The sequence below is a fragment of the Pteropus alecto genome, unplaced genomic scaffold (assembly GCF_000325575.1).
Source record: "Pteropus alecto unplaced genomic scaffold, ASM32557v1 scaffold17, whole genome shotgun sequence".
Classification (NCBI taxonomy): Eukaryota; Metazoa; Chordata; class Mammalia; order Chiroptera; family Pteropodidae; genus Pteropus; species Pteropus alecto.
This window is the reverse complement of record NW_006440645.1, coordinates 345,906-368,620: the sequence shown is the minus strand read 5'-3', so window position 1 is coordinate 368,620 and position 22,715 is coordinate 345,906. Positions and strand designations below refer to the sequence as shown.

Genomic DNA, 22,715 nt, shown 5'->3' with positions numbered 1-22,715 from the left:
GACTGGGAAAAGAGTTTGTGAAATGGGATGCCACTCGCTGTGTCCAATCGTGGTTGGACGGTGACCACAGGCCGGCCGCGGACACACGCAGTCAGCAAAAAATAATGACAGCATTTAGTGATAATCAATTAGGCAAAGAGTATTTCCTGTTTTATTATCGCTTGTAAATTGCATTGCTTTCACATAACTGTGTATCCTTTATGTAATTAAAGTTTATCAAAAATTTATAAATATACATATAATTTTTTGCAGAGCTGGCTCTTAAACATTTACCAGCACATAACTGGTGAAACTCTTAAATAGAAAGAGCCATCTTTGGGGAAAAAACCAAGCTACATTCTCAAATAGTAAAGGAGGAAACTAATTCTCACTCACTGGCAGTGACAAGTATAAGAAAACCTCAGAAAAAAACTAGAAAGAAAACAAATTTACATAGAAATCACGTCATTTGTTTTCTTTTCATTTATTAATTAAATATTAGAAAAAATTATGACTTTTTAAAAGATATACATGCTAGTTATAAAAATAACCCACATTCAGCATAAAACCTTTAAAAAAATGCACAAGGGCGTACAAATTAAGTAAAAATACTTAGGAATGAATACTGTAAATATTTTGATTGATATCCCTGTAGGCATCTTATAAAAACAGATTATACAGACTTCTTTATAACTATTATTTTTCCTATAATATCCAACTTTTTATGTCAAGAAATACGTGCAACATCACTTTCAGAGACCACGTAACATTTGTCTGTCTGGCCGTAGGGCAACACATCACCTTCCTGTTTATTAGTGGACATTTCACTAGTAACAACTTTTCCAGATGCCTGCATGCTTCTCTTCTCCATATTTCGGGGTTATGAAAATATAGTGAAATAATTTAGTCACTTCCTGAAAACTCGGAACAAACTGCAAGCACCTTGACGGCAAGATCTCAAAGCAAAGGTTTCCATTAAGGTGTGGGCGCCGGTCGCCAGGTCCGCACCGGTCGCCAGGTCCCCACCCGCTTCGCACCCCATAGTGGAGGGTGGTGGAGGAGGGGCGAGCAGTTCCGCCGCCCACGACGCACAAGGTGGCCTGGCGACCGCGCAACCCAGGAGCTCACGGGGCATCCCACGCGCCGTGGGCCGGGGGAAAGCGCCAAGCAGCAGCACTAGGCACAGACCCTAGCAGCCCTCCGCCGTTCCCACCTCGGTTCCGACCCGTGCGAGCCGGGTCAGCGCCCGGACGCGTGGCAGGCCGCACTGAAGGCGCCAGTCCCCCGCGGAGGGACGCCGTCCACGCCCACGGCCACGCGGCGCCTCTGGGGGGTCACGCACGGGGTGCCCCCGACTCCCACTGCCCTGATAAGGCGGGAGCGGCCCGCAGAACCACCTGCATGCGCCCAGGCTGGCCGTCCCTCACCTGTGACCTGGGCCATCTCGGTGGAAGGGCCGTATGACATAGCGTGTATGTCTCAAACCAGAGCTGGACTGAACTCTTGGGGGAGGGGCGCCCTGCGTCCCCCACGGTTCCGGTGCTTTACAAAGCAAGTAGACTCATTTGCTGTTCATAGATATTTTCAGAAATAAAACGCGAGCTCCTGAGGCCGCTGCTCTCGGTGCATCTCGGCAGCACCCCCGCAGCCACACCGTGTGCCCCTCTGTCACAGGTGGCAGTCCTAACCCAGACGGCCCTAACCCTGCGACTCCTTAGGTAACTTTGTCTTTAGTCATTATGCCCTTTTCCTTAACCTGTCACTTTGAAAATCGTGACACTAAATAACCGTCAGAACTATGACTTGCCCTTCCTGGGTGAGGTGGCTGCTGTCTGCCAACACTGTGGCTGTCTTCCTGGCACAAGTGGCATTGCCCTGTCCTGAACTTCCTTCTTTTGGCCACTGAAGTGTGAGCAGAGACATTCCCTCTCCCACAGAGAACTTCACCATCAGTCCCCGTGTCACCATGTCACGTCCAACAGCATCCAGGTGGCAGACACTCTGCCAGCCTGGTGCTCTGAGTGACAGCGGTGGGAGCCACGGTCCCCAGTAACCCAAGACGTAAGTGAATGAGCAAGAGACGCCTTTGTGGCTTTTGGTCACTGAGTCTGGGGCTCTCTGTGACTCAGTTCAACCTAGCCCGTTCTGACTGGTACCCAGCTGGTCAACGGGAGGTGACATCTGTGCAGGACCCTGGCCATCTCGCTTTCGCTCTGAGAGCAACAGTACTCACCACAGCACTGCCTCCTTCAGTGACGGCCCTTTCGCTGAAAGGCACTCGCCCTGGGAGGGACAGTTGCCACACGACCACACTCTCCCCGAAGGCAGGGCGCCGTCCACCCAGGCTGGGTCACCTCTCCCTGCCTCTGACGTCCCCACGAGCCAGCCTTTCACTCCGTGCTAACTGCCCCGCCATCTTCACGGCAAACCAGCCAGTCTGCTCGTTCCTTTGTCAGACCTTAAGCCTGGACTCACTCCCCAACTCACAGGCGCCACCACCCTGCTCCTGGCCCTCAGGCATCACCCCCTCGGGACCCAATGACAGGAGGGGATGACAGACCTGGCGGCGACGCAAGGCCGGAGACTCTGAGAGCGAAGGGGGCCGGTTAGGTATCGCTACAACAACGTCCCACCATCCTGACCACAAAAAAGTAGGATGTTTGCGGTTTTTAAAAACTCCAAATTAACAGACAATTCCAGCCACTGTTAGGCAGGTCCGTCAACTGTGAAAATCATTTCCTCAGTTTATCACCTGGAGAGGAAAGCACTGTGGCCCGTGGTGAGACGGTGTGACAGACCAGCAGCTGCAGTGTGCCATCCCTGCCAGGCGGGAAAAGGCCACCACAAAGGCGCATCGTACCACACCCACAGGGCCACCAGGATGCTGACCTCCACGCTGGGGGGGACGCTGACCTCCACGCTGGGGGAGACTGACCTCCACGCTGGGGGGGACGCTGACCTCCACGCTGGGGGGGGACGCTGACCTCCACGCTGGGGGGGACGCTGGGGGGGACGCTGACCTCCACGCTGGGGGGGATGCTGACCTCCACACTGGAGGGGACGCTGACCTCCACACTGAGGGGGACGCCGACCTCCATGCTGGGGGGCGGTGGATGCTGACCTCCACACTGGGGGAAACTGACCTCCACGCTGGGGGGGACGCTGACCTCCACACAGACGGCCCTCAGACAGGTGACCTCTAGTCCCTACAAAGCGCACCTTAGCTCAGCAGACTGAAAACTCTGCAAGATTCACCCACACCTCCTACCCAGGGTCACCAAACCCGTTCCTGTTCCACATCCCGCAGTCGACTAGATCACGTGGCACACAAATTGGATTTGACTCCATAAAGCCTGGTACTGAATACCAGCTCAGCCTTCCTAATTAAAAGTAATTTAATTTATTACGCCAGAACGCCAGAAAATAAATTAAATTACATTCTCTCACAGTAATCTCCTCTCTCCGCCAGCCCTGCTCCATCCCAGATGTTTACAGCAAAGCAAGGAGCAGGAGGGACTCAAAAACACACAGACCCCGTTTCTCTGTCATTTCTGTGATACTTGGTGAGCGCTGACATTGTCGTCTGTGGACACACACGTCTGATGCACAATGACGTTAGGAGGGTTTGGAGCCAGAAGGGCTCTTGGATGCCCGGCGGCCCCACGGTGAAGACCAGGAGGCGGATCCCAGGGCGGGAGCCGGGACTGGCGCCTGGCCACCTCGCTTCCGGTTAGGGCTCTGCCGCACGCAGTGTCCACGCGACCACGAACAGATGGGGGAGAAGGGTGCCCTGGTCTCCCCGCCTCCGAGTTCTCCCAGCCGCTGTTCCAGCGCAGGGGTAACCCGTCAGGTGAGGCTGCCTGCGTCACGAGTGGGGGGCTGTCCCAGCATAGCAACAGCCCTTCCAGACAACGCACTTCCTCTCGGGGTTCACGGCTGAGACCGGCGCCCGGGAGCAAGGACACGCAGAGCCAGCCAGCTGCTGAGGCCCCTCCCTCCACTTAATCTGCTCTGTTCCGGGTCCTTGCGGGACCCAGCCCGCCACCCCCCGCGCAGGAAGTGAGGGCTGCGAACGTGGGCACCAGGTTCAGCCGTCTGCATGGTCGGCAGGTGAACGAGCTCAATCTAGCAACCCGTCTTGTCGCAGATACTTGGAACTGCAGTCGGCTTAGAAAGCTCACCCCCCTGGAAACGATGGCACGCAGGAAATTAGGAGAACATTGTTGTCTCAGTTTCATTTTAGGGATGGAAGGGAACATAGCAAGATTGGCAAATAAATATGAAACTGAAGTCCACGTAAATGCTGACGGTTTGGGGACGGGTCCAGCGCGGGTCTGCCCCGCGCCGGCCCACCAAGCACACGCTGGCTGCACCGCGGACTGTTCCGTGCACCTCGGTTTCATTTTTTAAAATCCCAATAAATCGAAAAAGCCCCATGTCGTTGGTGCGGCTCCCCACCCAGTACTCCTTGGCTCGTTTCCCTCACTTCTCTCTGGGGAGCAGCACCCCTTAGTAAGAGCACCGGGGTTCAAGTGCTGGCCAGCGACACCCCGCTTAGTGTGTGGCAGTCTGCTTGCTCATGCGTAAAATGGGGGTGATGCCGGTAAACGACACAACGCATGGAACGAAGCCACAAAGTACTAAGCGACCATGAATTGCTTTGAACAGATCCTTAACGTTCATTCATTCAACAAATGCTTCCTGAGCACCGACCAGGCACTGGAAAAGCCTAAGACACGGAGACCGAAATCAGTGAGGCCAGCACAGCCCCGCCCACTGACGCGCAGCTTCCCGGAGAGGACAACGCTCTGTCACGGTCACCCGCCACACCAGTGTGTCCCCACGGAAGGATGACGCCAGGCTATCCAGCCCTCTAGTGTTTGGATGGCAGAGTCTGGAAGCTAAAAAGAATCCTAAAAGTCAATAATGTATTTTTAAAATAACAATCATAAAGTTAAGATATCGATCATAGAAAATTAGGAAACAAATGAAACAAAAGAAAGTAAATCTATAGAATAATCATCTACGCGACACTAGCATAGCAATGAAACAATGGCAGCCACCGTTTGTGCCAGATGTGCTCTCGCATTTTATAGGGATTATTTTATTTAATCTTCATCAGAACCCAGTGAAACAGGTCTTGTCATTATCCTCATTGTTAAAATGAAGAAACTGAAGCACAGAAAAAACTTCTATCAAAATTTTCACGTATAGGTTTCCATTTTTTCCAGTGCATATATACTATATATTTACATCTTTTTAATCAAATTAGGTAAATATAGTTCATATTTTTTTTTAATGTTCTTTCTTAAAATTTTTTAGGTGAGGCAATTCTTGGTTGACCTCACAGATTGCAAGGACCTTGTCAGCTTACAATCCATTATTTTTTATTTTTTACGTCTACAGCACCTGGTCTTCCTAGGTGATCCCCCAACCAAGTACTAACCAGGCCCGACTCTGCTTAGCTTCCGAGATCAGACAGGATCTGGCTTGTTTGGGGTGGCGTGGCTGTAGACTCATGTTCTTTTTAATATGCTTTTTCACTCAACAAAATAACAAGCACATTTTCTCATGTTATTAACTATTGTGCCATGTGATTTTAAGAGTATTATATAAAATCAAGAATATAAACATCCTCAAGATGCACTCGTAACTTTCATGACAAAGCAGCCCAAACCCTCTGACCCTCTGACGATTTTCCAGCATGTCCTCCCAGCCTTTATGAATGCAGCGTCTTATGGGCAGCAGCACGGCGGGGGGACCAGGCACCCTGCACACCATGGCTCTGCAGCTCGAGTGGAAGAGGAATGGAAGGTCTGGGGTCCAGAACACAGAGGGCCATGTGCCTGGCGCCCGACGTTAAGAAGCCCTGTGCGGCTGGCTTTCCCCAAGACGGAACGTTGGCTGAGGGACAAATCAATGCGACTTCAGATGTCTGAACCAGAAATGCTGCTTTTCCATGTAAAAACAAACCAAAGAAAGGTTCAAGGACTTTCATTAGATGCCTTGCTTTTGGTTGCTCTGTTTGAAGTGTAAACACCGAGCTCGCACTGTAGGTACGATTCAGAGGCTATTGTGCTAAATGAGGTCCCATGACAGTTATCCAGCTAGCATCTGTCACAGTCCAAGCCCCAGCACATGACATTAATGGGGTCCTGATTTTCTTACAACGCCACCAGCATCTGGGAGCGTTCGAAAAATGCTAATGACATCACTTCTCATTGTAAGCAAATACTGAAAGCTGATTTGGTGTCAGTCATTTTTTTAAAGTAATTAGATATTCCCTGTGTGTGTCAGCCAAACTTCCAGATGTCACTGGCTCCTTTATTTGTGTCCCCAGGTAGAACTGGTCCCACAAAAGCTCTGTATAATTATTAGGTGATTTCCACCATCTCTAGCTAAGTTTCAGGCTCACAAGAGTATTTAAGAATGACTTGCGTCTCCCTATCATTTTCTTAATAGCAAAATAAAGAAATTAGGCAAAAACTGGCCTGGTAATAGGCAAATGGGCATTTATGAGGAGAAATGCCTGTAACTGTGTTTCTCTTTCTGCTGATATGATCCCAGAAAATTACTAAGGCGCCAGTAATGACCCGGTGGACATTGACAACCAGTGAACCTGTCAACCAACATTCTAAGAATCTGTGTGAATGATTTACATGCAAATATAAATTTATCTTAACTAACTGAAGAAATCAACATATAACTGCCGTTTAAACATAATCCAGGAAGTACTAAAAGGAATTTTGCCAATAAGAAAGCACTGCCATTGATACGAAAGTAGAGACAACTCTAGGTTTTACATCAGATTTTGCTCTTTATAATAATAGGCACAATTTTATAGAACAGTGTATTTGCTGGCAAACATCTGAGAAGTCTCAGGAGGGCTGGGGGAGGGGGCACTGGTGGCTTCCAGAAGGCAGAGACGGGGAGGGAGGATTTTCACAGTATGCCTTTTTTGTACTTTTTGAATTTTGAATCATTGTAATTAATATCCAATTTTAAAATAAAATTTAAATTTCAAAGAATGGACTGTTCCCTGATGTTTTTTCAGTTCAGTCTTCTGAATTTGACTTGGTTAACATGCCCACTAGCTTCCCGTTTCTCCTGACTAGCTTGCCATTCTCAAGATTTGCCGAACTAGCCATGAAAATATCTCCACGGGCCTTATTTTGGTTTTAAAAAACACTTGGTTCAATTTCCACCAAATGTTAGCAAAGTAACTTTACCCCAGGAGCTGGGACACCTACTATAAGCAGTTCTGGGGCTATGGCGGGGACCGGGACAGGACGCAGACGCCATACCCTGCGACTAGAGGATGGATCGGCCCACGGCGCCCCGTGGTTGATTTCAGCGTTTCCACCCATGTTTTCTTGCCGCCTCTCCTTTCTGAGCGCAGCTGCCTAAAAACTCCACGAGGTGGCGCTGTCTCACCGACCAGAATAGCCAGTAACCTCCCTTGTTTCCATGGGAACGTATTCTTTCTGTTTCTTTGGTTTTGTTTTTAACTTGCTTTTCCCGGGACCAAAACATTGCTTAAAATATGCCACTCTGGGGGAAACAAAAATTTATACAAAAAGAGAAAAAACTGAGTTTGCTGGAACACAGCTCCTCCCAGCAGAGCAAGACAAGCGAGGGTCTGATGCCCTCCCCGAGTCCCTGACTCCCACGTGGTGACTCTCCTCACCCCAATGGGCAGAACGCCAGAAAGACACAGCCAGGGTGACCGGACGGAGGTCTGCGGCAGGGGTCTGGAGACGGGCACTCAGTCCCATCTTTCGCTCACCTTTAATCCGCCGGCAGGTGAGCTACCGGGGACAAGTCACTGGTCACCAGGACCTCTGGTTTCTCCCAGAAAAGTACAAGGACCCTCACTCACCGAGGGCAGCCGTGTAAGGACGGAATGGCCCCAGGTCTGTGGGCGATCTCTTCTGCACAGTCAGCTATGTGGTTCTATGAGATATTTTGGCCAAGAGGAAACACACGATTTGGGGAATTAGTAAATAAACTTTTAAATTAGCACTCACTGTGGATCATGCACTATTCTCGCTGCTCTAACATATCGATTCATTTAACATTCTGTTTCAAACTACGATGTAGATACGGTCGTCACCCTCACTTAGAGCCCAGGAAACGGTGACAAAGAGAATAAGTCCCAAAAGGACAGAACAAGGCCACCCAGCCAGTAAGTGGCAGGGCTCATCCTGTCCCAGACCGCCTCATACCAGAGCTGTCCCAGGCGCTGAAAACATATCACAGAGCCACCAGGGGCACGGGGACTAGGGGACAGCCGTTCCTCCCAGAGCATGATAGAGCAACGACTATAACTGCTTCACGCCACACGGTCACACGCGTGGTCACACACGCAGTCGTGGTCACACATGCGGTCACACACACTCGCAGTCACAGCCACACACGTGATCACACACATGCACTCACTCCAACTGTGGCCTCTGCTCCGTCCCCTGCTCACGCCTGGAACCAGGAGGAATCGTGCCCACAGGTCCCCACCTGTGGGATGCTCTCTGCTCCCCGTCCACACTGTTCTCATGCTTCCTCCAGACGTCACTCAGACGTCACCTCACCAGGAAGTCTGGCCGTCGTCCCACTGACCAGACGGAACCCTCCGCCCCCGCCACGGCCGCGGTGCGCACTTGCTCTGCGGCTCCTCCGCGCCCAGCCTCCGCCGGGCCCTCCGCGTGAGCGCAAACGCGGGCGAGGGCCCGCTGCCGTTCTGATCGCCGCCGGACCTCCAGTGCCCTTGTCATACGTCACTTTACATCGTTTTCCTAATCTACAAGTGTGTGTTTAACAAAACATGAAGCAATAATCACGGTCAACAGCGAGGAAGGAGGTGGGCTGACAGCCACCGTTCAGGATGGGAAGAGAAGTGACGGTGGGATCAATAACCAGACACCGCAGGAGTATCGCAAATGTTGAAAACAGACGCTGAGAGGGACTAGGGACCATAGAGGACTGTCCTGGATAAAACGAAGGACAGGAAGCTATGGGGCCACGGGGGACATGAATCCAGGACAGCCGGGTCGTCTGGGCTCACGAGGGTCCGACCTCCCCTAAGAGCAGGGGCGCCTCCACAGGGCTCTGCCATTGTCACCAGTGTCACCAAAGACCTCGAGCGCCTCACTGCCCAAGACAATCACATTCCATTTGGAGAAAATGCCGGCTAAGAACTTCCTGCAGATCTGAACCCAGCCTTCCCCCTGCCCTCCACAGGCTGGCCACAAGCCGCCCTCCAGAACTGCACGGAGTCTGTTCCACAGCCGCGAGCGGCCCGCATCCCCCTGGCCCTGCCCTGCATGCGTGTCCCCTCCTCTGGGCTAAGCCTGCCTGTCCCAGCCATTCTCAGGTAACGTCATTTCCAGAACGCCACCTGTGCACTTAAACAACAAACTAACACTCCCTGACAAATGACTAGCTCTTGGCCACACGGACGCTGTGGCATTCTGCAGTCTGCAGTCTGGCGAGATGCGTGAAACCAGATCTTCGGCTCCTACGTGTTTTGGAGCTGCTACGAGCTTTCATCGTTTGCTTTCGAAACTCCCAAAAACCAGTACAACTTCATTTTGCTTCATTGTAAAAAAACATGTAGCTCCTGTTACGATCCTTACAGACACCAGGCTTGGGGACAGGAATCCGTGTGGGACGCCATCTGGTGGCACTACACTTGGTTCCCTAAGCGAGGCATGAGACCACCTGTGGTGATTTCAAGGGGAGGCGCCTTCCCGGAACTGTCGAAGGTGAGACTCTTCGAGCTGCACATAAGTGGTGTGCAAGCAAGCTTGTCACCAGCTGTGGCTTCCTGAGTCCCCGAGGACTGCTGCCTGAGCTCCGACAGGTGAGTCCTGGGGGGACCAGCTCTGCAAGGCGCAGGCTCCCGACCTCAGCTGGTCAGAGCCTGTCCATGCAGCCACCACTTGGCCACTTCCAAAAGGCTCGGGGCACCGGCACCGGCCTCTCCCCACCACACGCAGGGCTCCAGGTGGCCCCTGAGTGCCTACCAGCGGCAGGCGGATGGAGCACCCTCACCAGCACCAGATGTCTGCCCTGCCGGGCCACACGCCACCCAGTGTGCTCCCGACTTCAGCTGGTCAGAGCCTGTCCATGCAGCCACCACTTGGCCACTTCCAAAAGGCTCGGGGCACCGGCACCGGCCTCTCCCCACCACACGCAGGGCTCCAGGTGGCCCCTGAGTGCCTACCAGCGGCAGGCGGATGGAGCACCCTCACCAGCACCAGATGTCTGCCCTGCCGGGCCACACGCCACCCCATGGGTGGCCAAGCCCATGGGCGCTCTGTCCATCTCCCTCATTGTGGTTGGCCCTCAGCCACCTGACACTTGTGGATGCCTGGAGACACCACTGTGACTCCTGCTGTGGCCCTTTACACTCTGAGCCTTCTGCTCCCACTGTCCCCAAAGTCCAATGCAGACTGGCCTCTCCGCCCCAGCTGATCCCTGCCTGGGTCTCACAGGTGGCTGTGGGCCAGCACGGGACTGCTTCCCAAAAATGGGACGATGACCACGAGGTGAGCCCCATCCCGCTCGGATCTGCTCCCAGCGCTCTACCATGCCCTCTGCACCGCCCGCTCACCCCGCGTGGCGGGCACAGATGCCGTCGCTCTGCCGGAGGACAGCCCGGGCCAGCACGCCACTCCGGGGTCGGCCTGCTCCCTGGGCGGCACCCCGCTCACGGCAACGGGGCCGAGTTCTCCCAGCACATGCTCCGGCCATCCGCCCAGGCCACCGTCAGCTCTGTGTCACCACAGACCGGGGCCGAGTGTGCGCTGGGGGCAACTGCAGCACCACCAGGCCTGTCACCCAACTTCACCCAGAGGCTAGTCATCTGCGGTTAAGAAACTGAGGCCCTCTTAGGGACGAGCTGGGCCAGCCAGCTGTCACCCATGTGGCCACGACAGAAACCAGAACTAAGGTCAGCACCACGTGTCCTGTGAGGACAGGGGCAGGTGCACACTCGTCAGGCCACCAGCAGGCTCCGATCCCCACAGAGCGGCCTCAGTCGGCACATGCAACAGAAGTCCGGCTAAGGGGTGCACAGGACAGCAGCTGCTCACGCACCGAGGGGCACGGGGTGGTGCCAACCAGGGACGCCCTAGACCCAAAGCTGACTGTGACCAAAAGAAGGGCTGACTGACTTCTGACTGGGGAGTCCACGTCGGCCACCCACAGGCTCCAGTACGCGTGCTCGTCCCGCTCGGCCTTGAACCCAACGAACAAGCTCCCGGACCAGGTGCTCAAACACCAAGTTACTTCCCCACGGCGCCAGAGGCCGGGCGTCTGGGAACCAGGCGTGGGCCGGCTGGCTCTCCCGAGGCCTCCCCATGGCCTCACGTACTCGTCCCTCTGTGCATGTCTGCACCCTGATCGCTTCCTGTCAGGACACCAGGCACACACGCAGGGCCACCCTGGCGACCTCATGATGTAATTATCCCTTCAGAGGCATCTCCAGATGCGGTCACGTTCTGATGTAATGGAGACTGGGACTTCAGCGTGGGGGGGACGCAATTCAACCCGTGTCACTCTTACTAGTGCCAAAAACGTTCTGTCTCAGGTGTTTTAAGAAAAATGTATGTTTTAATGGTTGACAACAGAACTATCTCACAGTGCCATCTGTGTTTTCCATCATAAATACTAATGTCATTAGAATATATTATCTTCCCATTTAAAACATTTCCTAATTGTATCAGCTTAGGAAAGTGAAAGACATTTCCTGTCAATTATAATTACTTTGAAAGCTAGTTAAAAAAACAGCAACTGTTTTGGTCTGAAGTCCAATGCATTATCCTTTTCTCTATTATTCTCAACCATTTGGAAATGCAAATGTAATCATTATTTTAAAACTTGAAAATATGTTCCTCAGTTGACCCCACCCTTCAGCAATTTCTTTTCTGATATTTCCCAAAAGTGCGTATATCAATTTCCTTATTTTCATCGAAATGAACCTACAGGACGATTAGAAAGTCAGAAGGTGCTTAACTTCACAGGCGCCTTCCTGGGAAAGCAGGGCGCGTGTCTGAGGGCGCCGAGCCCAGCTCCCGCCGCTCGGCGCGGCTCAGCCCGCTGCTCTGGAAGGCCAGAGAGCCATCTGGACTGTTTCACGGGCGAAGCCACGTCTCCCTATGACAGGGCGCAGAAGCGGGACCCTCCTCAGACCTGGATGCGTCTGCCCGGTGCACGGTGCCGAGGAGTCCCCAGTGAGTGTGATGGGGCGGTGACCGCGGGGCACCGAGAGATGCGAGCGTGGCCACGGGACGGACCGCCGCGGGGGTCCTGCTTCCGCCCACACGTCCGCGGGACACACCTGTCCGAGGAAGCCAGGTGGGTGCTTCTGTAAATATTGTCTGTGTGCTTTCACGGAAGGGACGCTTCTGGAAGCAGCAGTGACGATCAAGGAGATGGTCCCCAGCCCCGGGGAGCAGGTGACAGGCGAGCACACTGCCACGGCCGTGGGGCGTGGGGACGCCGAAACCGCCGCCGGCATGGCCGAGGCATGTGGGTCCAGACGAAAGCGTTTTCAACAGGTAAAGTCGTGACTCCGGTCAGAAGTGAGGCGACGTGCGTCACAGACTTCACATAGCTACTCGACGAGCTCGTGCAGGTTAAACCTGCCCAGAGACGACAACAACACGCTGAATGCTCAACTGGTTTCGCCAACATGTACAAACCCGTCCTCAAAGGTTTGGGACCGTCCTTTCTGCTGGACGGAAACCAGCCGCATCCGCCCTGGCCAAGACCTCTGAGGCCTGCGGAAAAGGGTCCTCTGCGCAGGGCGGTTTCCTACACACTAGCTTCTACCTCCACAGAGTTACACGTGGCCTGGAGAGAGAATTAAACGGGAACCCCCTCAAAATCAGATCATTGCGAGAACCCGGGGTGACAGCCACCCGCCACTGCACGACGTGGCTGATCTCTGCCACAGCAAACCTGGGACAGCAGTGTGACACCAAAGCCTGTTCTTCATCCTCACACACCGGCCTGGAGGAGCCCCTGACAACAGCCATCCCTCCTCCTCCTTTTCGCGTCCCCGCAAACCTTCCCCCCTCGTGGCCGGAGTCCCCACCAACTGTGGGGGGACGTGCTTGTCACCGGAGCCCAGGGAAGGGCCTCGTTTCCTGCTCCATGTCTGCAATTAAACTACTTATCATATGCTGTGCCAGCAAACCCTGCCAAACGATCTCCCTCAGCCTTTCACAGTTCCCCCACCCAGGTGGGCCGAAGTGTTTACCAGACGCTTGTACCTTTTGAGTCTATTGACTGAAACCCCTCTGAGGCACCTTCTGTCATGGCCATTGGCATTGGGAGGGCCAGGTCAGGTGCATACTGGCAGGGTCGGCCAGACTTAAGCCATGATCTTCTTCCAACCATGTGAAAATCTTCCTTGAGAATATAATTCATATCATCAGTGGGCTCCACAGCAGGCAGACAGGTCTTTTTATTAATGACAAAATAAAAGCACACATACTTCTAAAAATGTCCTATGGCGTACCAGGGCAGATGGAAATGGATGGATACTATTTTTCTATGACTGTGATGCTAGTTGAGGGGTGAACTGAAGCAGGGACCCCAGTCACAGGCTAACGGGGGTATTTTTCCATTATTTCTTCTGTTCTTCCCAACACGTTTCAGGAAAAAAACTAGCTCCTATCATAAGCTATTGATAATGATTATTTTCACCACTGTAATTTGCAGGAACATCTGGAAGCAGTAAGCTTCAAAAAAATGTAGTTTCTCATTATAAAAGATAATAAAAGTTCACTGTAAGAAAAATTTAATTAAAGAAAAAAGTAAATAAAAATGGTAAGTATTCAGATAAAACCTCTATGACAGATATGTATTTATTTCTTTTGCATGTTTCTATGCACATGGATTTTACGGTTTAGAGCATACTGGATACACTTTTTTTACCCTAAATTTTTTAGTTAATAAATACTGAGCATTTTTCATGTCATTAAAATTTCTTTTGTAAACTATTTTTAAATGGCTGCATAATATTCCATTTCACAGTTGTACCAAATTTACTAAACAATTTCCTTATTATTAAACACCTTGGCTGTTTTCCATCGTGGCCATTATTACAATGGCCGTATGTCAGCTTCTGACGCTGTCCCCTCGGCCGCCAGAACACACTAGTCGTCCAAGAAACAGTGTCCTCCAGGGACTAGCGGTTCCACTTCCTGGAGATGTTTCAACAAATCTAAAAAGCTCTTGGTTTTTAAATGTCAGTATACACTCAACTTTCTAATTAATTGCAAAATCATTTTTATATATCATCCTTTGAATTTTTACAGCAAGAGGTATAGAAATGTCCGTTGAGTCATTAAAACAGAGGTGGGGTGACATATTTCACAACTGGAAGTATCATTATTTTTAAATCTGTGCTGAATTTCAGAGATCATTTCCTTTCGATTCGAATCAAATTCCAAGAATTTGGGCGTTCCAGTCTGTCACTTTCCAAATTCTTCCTTCCTCTCAATTCCAATATCTAAGCTTAGCAACAGGGCAAAAGTGACCAATATTTCTTTTACAACTTCACTCAAGAGATTGGTTATTGTTAATATTTTTGGTTCCCATTTCAGCAATTGGTCTTTAGGGATATTTAAATGAACATTCTATTTTTTGAGCACAAACTGTTTTTGCTTAATATCTAATTCACATTTGCAAAAACAGCCTTTTTTTCCTTTTCAGAAACATCTAGTCCACGTTATTTTCCCCAACTTCATGTGTTAGTTGAGCTTGCTATTTGTTGGGATGGATTTTATTAGACAGAAGCTCATTTAAAACAATGTAACAACAATTCACTTAATAATCAGCCTCATTCCAAAAGGAATCCCATACTACCAAGCACGTGGTAGCAACGCAACTGTTTCCCCAGTTTATCTGAAAAGGCAAAAAAGCAACAACATTAAGACATTTTAAATAGCTCTTCGATGCTATTCATTACCGCATTTACTTAAAATGTTGAAATATAAATGAACTCAATTTCTCTGATGACTAGTTTAGAGCTGTGTGTCAAGTGGGACTGGCTTCAGCTCTAGTGTTATTAGACGACAAAATACAAAAATGTGAAAACGCAATCACGTGCCCACTGGCGCGTGGCGTGACTGCAAGTGTGCCTTTACTTGTGACATTTATTTGTGACATTTAAGTCTGTGCCTCTCCGAGAGTGAACTCGAGGTACTATTTTCCTTGCAGTTAGGAAAATAATCTTAGCATTATGTAATAATTTTTTTCTTTTGTAAAGGAGCATTAAAAACAACTTGTCCTTTACAAATCTAGAAAAAAAATGCCACCCTAAAATAAGAACTCTGCTCCTCTGCTGCTGTGTATGGGGCTTTGCAAGGCTGGTGGCAGTGACCTGGAGTTCGGGTGTTTGCAATTACAGCTATTTTTCGAGCTCTGACAACTGATTAAAATGCAACATTGAAGTAATTGAACTATATGGAGTAATTAACGCATTAAGTCAGCATCAAACCTCAACACTCCTTGATAGTTCAAGTAAGCTCCTCATGAAATCTTTGCTCAAAATCAGGCACTCCCATGACCTCTGACCCTGGCCACCAGGCGAGCCACCTCGGCCACCGTCTTTAGTGTTCCAGCACAGCCACGTTATGCAATGTGCACTTCAGTGGGGGAGGTCTCAGGAAACACACACCTATGTATCGGTTCCTGCACAGAGGCCTCTGTCCCTTGAAGCTTCCTGGGTGACAGCAACACATCTGTTCTAGGGAAGCTCCTGGATGGGTGCCGTCACCAGAGAGACCCACGGCCACGGTAGAAGGTTAGGACTCTCAGCCCTGTCACGCTCCAGAGAGGGGGAGGGGCCACACCAGGCGCCTGGTTTGCGGTCACTAGGAAATGGCCATGTCTTAAATGACACCCCTAAGCACAGTGCTTTATATACAATATGTTTTAAATAATCAGGCAAATGAGACTCTAGTCGTTGGCAGGTCTCCTGTTCCCAGGAAAAAGTGCAGCTTGGGAAAGGTTCTCGGCCCTGTTGGTGAAGACTGTCCCCACTCCCACAGCCAGGATGGTGCAAACGGCGCCTCATCACCTAGACAGCCTTTCATCAAACCAATTCCACTAAGTTACCAAGCAAAGCGACAAACAGAACCACCAACCGGCAGAGGTAAACGTGGGGGTGTGGCGGTGAGCCCTCGGCACTCGGGGCCATGCTCCAGACGGCACTCAGTATGTTCCAATGACAAGGCACAAGCAGCTCTCAGCCTGAAAATATGACTCCCTCATTCTCCGACTGACCATGACTAAGCAGTTAAGCAGGGATTTCCCCCTTTATGATTGAGGGGTCTGGACCGAATTTTAAAATTCCCTCAATTTTGCTCAGTGAAGCCAAGATTTAGGAATGTTCCTCCTTGTTCTTCCAACAGGAAACAAAATGGTCACTTGGAGGGCACACGCGTCAGCCGTGGTGAAGGCGGTCACAGCACTCAGAGCATCCGCGTGTCTCAGCTTCTCCTGTCAGACGGCGAAGCGCAGGGGGACGCCGGGGCCACGATCTGGGCAGGAGAGGCGCCCCCTCCCCACTCTCCCAAGCGCTCCACGTGATCCGAGTCGCTTTCCGACCAGCGCTATCACGGTATTCCTGCCACAACCTGCAGCCCGCCCCGCCATCAGAAGCATTTAGAGCAGGGGTCTCCCACCCCTGGGCGCGGACCGCGCTGTCCGTGGCCTGTCCGGAACCGGGCCGCACAGCTGGAGGCGAGGGGCAGGTCCAGGAGCGCAGCCTCGTCTGCGTGCGTAGCGGCCCCCCCAGCTCTGGCGTCACCGCCTCAGCTCCGCCTCACACCATCAGGCGTTCGATGCTCACAGGAGCACCGGCCCCTGGGTCCACGAAGGTTGGGGACCACTGGCTTAGAGAATTCAAGGGCCTGAACTCAAACACAGACTCCATAATCTAACAGGCGAAAACCCAAGAACATATATTTTTCAGAATGTATTGTTCAAAGACTCACCCTGATCAAAAACACCACTTCAGGAAAATAAAACTAAGTTAAAAGCACAGACTGAAATCAATTTTTCGACATTAAAATATGCCATTTAAAAGGAGCTCGTGTGCCTCTTCCTCATTCCTTCTCTCCCTCTCCTTCTCTTTTTACCTCTTTTTCTTTTAAAATGGAGATTGTCGTTATCTTTAAAAGCTTTTATCAGGCACCACCACACTGAGAAAACCTCTCATCCTCAGCGTCTGCTCTGCCTTGCTGAGAGCAGGGGCCGCCTTTCCGCCTCAGTGCATACACATGTATTCACTCTTTTTAAAAAGCTCTCTGTCCACCAGTCCACTCTTAAAACTGGACGTTCTCTTCGGTCTATTTTAAGCCACTAGATATTTTGTAATGAACGGCCCAACGTAACTGAAAAAATTATAAAATATAAAAATCGGGGATTCACACTGCAAGTCAGTTCTCTCTACTGTTTTGTGTGATTTAAATTTTTTGATGGAATATTTAAAAATACGTACATTTGAATTTAGCACTTGGTGAAATAACTTGAAATTTCTGTACAATTTGTTCTGAAAGATCACGTGACCACCGATTCGTACGTTCAAACAAATATAGCACATATACTATAGGTCAATATTGATAAGACAGTACATGTCATATATGCCAATATTTTCCATAAATTATTCTCTGGCATATGTTTACCCATACTGCCATGCAGCCTGTGTTTCTACAGTGTAAATAATGAATTTGTCTCATATGGATACATACTTAGAAAACTGATGGCATTAATTGATTTTGTAATGACGAAGCTACAGCAATAAGTAGCAAGAAAAACAAAAATACTGAAATAAACTTTTTTACTTAAGAGACAAATAGCAAATAACAAGCAAAAGTCCTCAAATTATAAACTATGTGGCTTGAGCTTCTGTTAATTATGATAAATTATTTAGGAAGCACAAACAGGTATCAAAAGTTTTTTGAAAAAGGCCAAATACAGGTTTTTCTTTCAACATTTTTCAAACGTTGCTTCTAAAGTCTCTTAGTAGCTACTCGTCTTCCAAACGTGACCTCCTTCTTAGGTGGAAAAGACAAAAGATCATCATCAGTACCTCTGGAGTCTCTGGTTTGCCTGACTGCTCCGAGTAGAAATGAGCATATCTGCAGATCTGCCGAGTTCAACCCATTTTCCTGGAGAGTTCTCAGTGCTTTGGATTTCTGCCAAAAATCTAAGCTGGGCCGTGGAAAACTTCTTTTCATCTGTCTGCAATGTCACTCTCCCAGGCCGAGGCCATGAGCCCCTCACAGATGTCAGGCCCCTCACAGACGTCAGGCTGCGCAGCACAATAACACACGTTTGTCCCTTGAGGGCACGAACTCAGCGGGGCCTCATCCCACTGTGCTACGTAGTGGACCTAAAAGGCTGGACATCGCCCTGCCAAAAGCTGCTCCCCAAGAGGCTCCCCCAGAAAGACCTGCACCCCTGAGCTGCCCAGAAGCCCCCTCAGAGCCAGAGCCCACAGAGCCCTCTGGACCACCGAGCAGCCGCGGACGACCTGAATGCAAAGGGCCAGCCACACGCAGGCAGGGCTGTCCCTCTGAGCAGTCCCCCAGCTTCGTCCCTCATGCTCAGGGGCCGAGGTCCTGTGTGCCCACCACTCTGCCTCCCAGTGGGGGGCTTGGACGGAGCCAGTGCCCTCACACGCTGTGGGAGGCGCCCTGACTGCCTGGAGCGGGGAGCGCTCTGCTCCGTATCTGCCTGCAAAGCGTTAAACACCAGAGCGTACAGTGGCGGCAGTGACCCCACTAGCTCTGCGGCTGCACCCCCAGCTGACTAGCAACAGTGACAGCAGCTGATAAAGAATTACCAGCATCACTAGAATTAAAGGAACTCATACAAATTAAGTGGTGGACCCGCAGGAGAGGGAGGCAAGCCTCCTGGGGAAGTGGGCCCAGTCACCACCCCGGCACCCCGCCGTCCACATGGCGTCTGCCGCTGGGACTTGGGCCAGAGGGCGGGTCCCAGATGCTAGGCACGGCCGAACACAGGCCGGGACTCAGCTCTTCTCTTTAAGGAGAATCAATAGCGCTTTGGGTTACTGGGTTTTTATTTTCTTCCTATTTCACTGTGAGGGTGGAAAAGGGTTTTCACGCCAACTATAAACAGCTTTAGCCCAAAACAGAACAAAACAGGAGCTGATGAAACGAGAGGATTCTTTTCTGCGGCCCCAAGGACTGCATGCAAAACGCAACTGTAGTTCTATGAGGGCGCACGCCCATCAGATTTAGCCGACAGACTAGAGAGCTCCCATTTTGATTTGATGGTTAGTGATGCTTAAATGAATTAAGATGAACAAATCTAATTCTATCATTATTCCTAATTATGTATGTTCTTCAGGAAGGAACATTCCAGAAAACAGAGCTTGAGAGTTTCAATTACAGAAATGTAAGCAAATTATGTTGTAATTATTGGTCAGAACGAAGGGTCAAAATTCCATCGCTGTAGGAAATGTCTCAAATGTCACATTTGATTTATACAAAAAGATAAGAAATTGATACCACAGAAGTATAAAAAATTTTTGACGTTGCAGGCAAACAAAAATACACATATTATCGAGAATCGTGTCAATGCAGGGTATTCTATTTCCTAATATCTGAAAAATTTAGTCTTTGCTATTTTCTCCCAGTAACCCCACACATTCAGAGAAGCCCTAAAAAAGCTTTTAAAATCTGGGACTGTGAATGCTGCATCTGGCTCCAAGGATGCCATCTTGACCGCTTCGATTATTCCCTCTCCTTTCTGTGGCTCGCTCACCTGGACGCGGCACAAGCCTTCACAGACAGACCCTGAGTCTATCCAGGGACGCCTGCCTGAGTGGAAGGTGACAGGACCGCGGCCCAGAAGTCAGCTCTGCTCCTTCCCCAGGGCGCAGCAGATCCTGGGTGAATGCACAAAGCCCCATTCGCTGGGCCTCACTTCCAAAGTGAGCGACACCACGGGGCACCCCAGGCAGCCAGGCCCCACCTACCTCAGTGCAGGAGGCTCCTGGTGGCCTGAGCCCCACAGAGGCAGCCCTCTGGCCACCTAGTGTCCAGAGGGAGGGCGGTGTGGGCAGTCACCAGGCCACAGGGCCTTCAGGGGCTCCCTCAGGGGACGGGGGTGGGGGAGACCTCCTGGCCGAGCACCTGTCCCCTCCTGTCACAAACCTCTTGTCACCCTTCCTCACTGGCTCCTGTGTCTGCATGTCTTCACAGAGAAAACAAGGGCCACTGCTGGTACCCCCAAATGCCCGCTGAGTCCTGGGCCCCTCCCTCTGTCTGCGGAGAGGGGGACTACCCTCTTCGGCACTGCCTGCTCGACCCCCCACCCTACTCCCCCCGAGCTCGCACCTGCAGCTCCCCGCTTCTGCACTGTCCTGGCGAGCATCCACGCCGTGTCCCTACAGCCCCGTCCAGCTTCTGGACGCTCTCGCCCTCGTCCACACACCAACATTTCACAGGGCTACTCTCCACGAACCCGGCTCCTTACCGCCTCCCACCCTGGCCCCGCGCCCTGCCGCCCGCAACCCCCTTCTTTTCCGAGTACTGGCGCTGGTGTCTGTGCCTCGGCGCACGGTGATCTCTGCAAAAGGGGGTTCCTCCATTCTCGCACCTCAGCGACCTCTGTGAGACGGCAGTCCCCAAGCCCACCACACGTCTCGTCCCGGAGCGGACAGGAGCCCCCTGTGTGGACATCGCTCGGGCACCTCTAGGGAGCATGCAGCATCATGCTGACACGGGAGCCAGGCAATGTCTGCCCTTCCTGAAATCAGCTCCCGGCGGTGTGAATACGACCGTCTACGTCTCAGTCGACACCCAAAGGAGTACCGCGAGTGGAGAAAGTGTACCAAATAAATGACGCCACTAAAGAGTCCAAACCGTGAGAAGTTATGTCATCAGCTCTTTTCGAACTTCTCTTCCTGGGACCTGAGGTTTCTAACGTCTTTGAGGGAATTTCTAAGCAAAACACGACATTAGTTAAAACTGTGACTTTATGCCGGAGCCAAGGTGATTTCTTCTCTTTCAGTATTCTCAGACATCCCTCTCGGCCAGAAGGAACTGTCCGCCAGGCATAAAGGACCGCGCGGGCTGGCAGCATCTAAAACGTGGAGGTCTTTGCATGATCACTGGCGTTCACGGCTCACTGGATCGCTCTCAGTGCAACCGTCTCCCCGGTAACCAGCCGCGATGGTGTCTACAGTGCCGTAAGGATTTTTTCTAGAAAATGAAGGCTCTTATAAAGAAGATTCACGGCTGCTAAAACTCAATTTCCACAAACCCTGTGTGTGACAGAGATCTAAGCCCAAGAATTTCTATGTTCCATTATTTCCTTGAGCAGGACATTCCCTTCTTTGCTCCTTCCCCCTTATTTATGAATTTTTTTTCATGTAAATAGAATCTAGAGACTTCTGCACAGTGATGTGATCTATTCGATTGAGCAGAATCAAACTGCCTTAATGACAAGCTGACAGTAACCAAGTTTATGAGTAATTCTGAAGATGATGTTTTGGTCACAGACGAGAAGCCATAAGCCCTTAGAGAACACAACGTGACCTTGGCCGCAAATGCCACTGTTCTCACGGTGTCTGCTGCATGCACGTCCGCCCTGCCTCCCTCGTCCCACCATGAACATGATGGCAAAATGATCAGTTTACCTTTCTCTTCCCAAGCAACACCAGCAAAAGCTTCCTAGACCACAGAAATAAAAGTTCCATCATATATCATGATTCTCGTTACTGTTCTTAAAGCTCTAACATTTACAAATCTGTTTTCGCACAAAAAACGCTTTTTTACCAAAATAGCATTTTGTGACCCTCCAGCCTTCGCATCTTTTTGCGGGCTCCCCTCCACAGTAACATTAGTGCCCAAAGTACCTTTTGCAGCATGGCTGTCACTGGGAGTCACTCCTCCATGGCCCCGTCCAGCTACTTACCTGGAAGGAGAAAAAAGGGAATGTGAGTTTGAAGTCGTTTCAGTAGGCACCAGTAAATTAGTTAAGAAAAAGCTGTCGCCATCATAAATGCCAGAGTAACACAGAAAATGTCCAAACGTTTTGAGAGCTCATAAAAGTATGCGAAACAAAGTAGGTGAGAAGATAGAAAAGCGATGCAGACAAGAGGAAGCGTTTAAGAAATTACGGGTGTCCATCGATCTTGACGCACTGCAGTGACGGTCGGGGCGACCGCCTGGCCGACGTTGGAGGAAGTCAGGTTTGCACGTGAGGACGCACCTGGTGAGCGAATGTTCGGCCCTGGATGAGATGCACCCAGCCCATAGCCGGCCTTGCCTGGCCGAAGAGGCGCCTTTAAAGGCACTTGTGTGGCCCCCGCGGCCGCCGCAGCACATGTGTCTGAGCAGGTTCTACCAGCTCAGACAGGCGCGAAGCCGGCCGGCCTTCACCCAGCAAGCAGTGGCCCGGAGCCTGTCCCCGGAGTGCGTCTGGGCGCAGTCTTGGGACCATGAGGTCAGTGACACGCACCCCCAGTGTATGGCACAGACAACAGGAGTCTGACTCACCAGCATGGCGCAGCCTGAGGCAAAGCGAGGCCACAGGGTGCCGACATGGCCGTGCGTGTCACACAGTTTTCTAGCTTGTCCCTGAACTACTGCCAACCGAGAAACTATTTTTAAGCTGCTCTTGTTCACGTTTTGGTGTTGGAATTCCTAAGTGCTTGGGAAGACAGACTTAGCTTCGTGACCTGC

At 51.0% G+C, this 22,715-nt stretch overlaps 1 protein-coding gene and 1 pseudogene across 1 annotated transcript in view; both read right to left on the bottom strand.

Annotated features, from left to right (window-relative positions):
• ANK2 (ankyrin 2) overlaps positions 1 to 22,715 on the bottom strand; it is a 281,207-nt gene that overhangs the window by 227,214 nt on the left and 31,278 nt on the right. The window contains 1 exon segment of the mRNA XM_025050926.1: positions 21,887 to 21,945. Coding sequence (XP_024906694.1) covers positions 21,887 to 21,898 — 12 coding nt within the window. The 5' untranslated portion in view covers positions 21,899 to 21,945.
• LOC112484626 lies at positions 5,377 to 5,495 on the bottom strand (annotated as a pseudogene).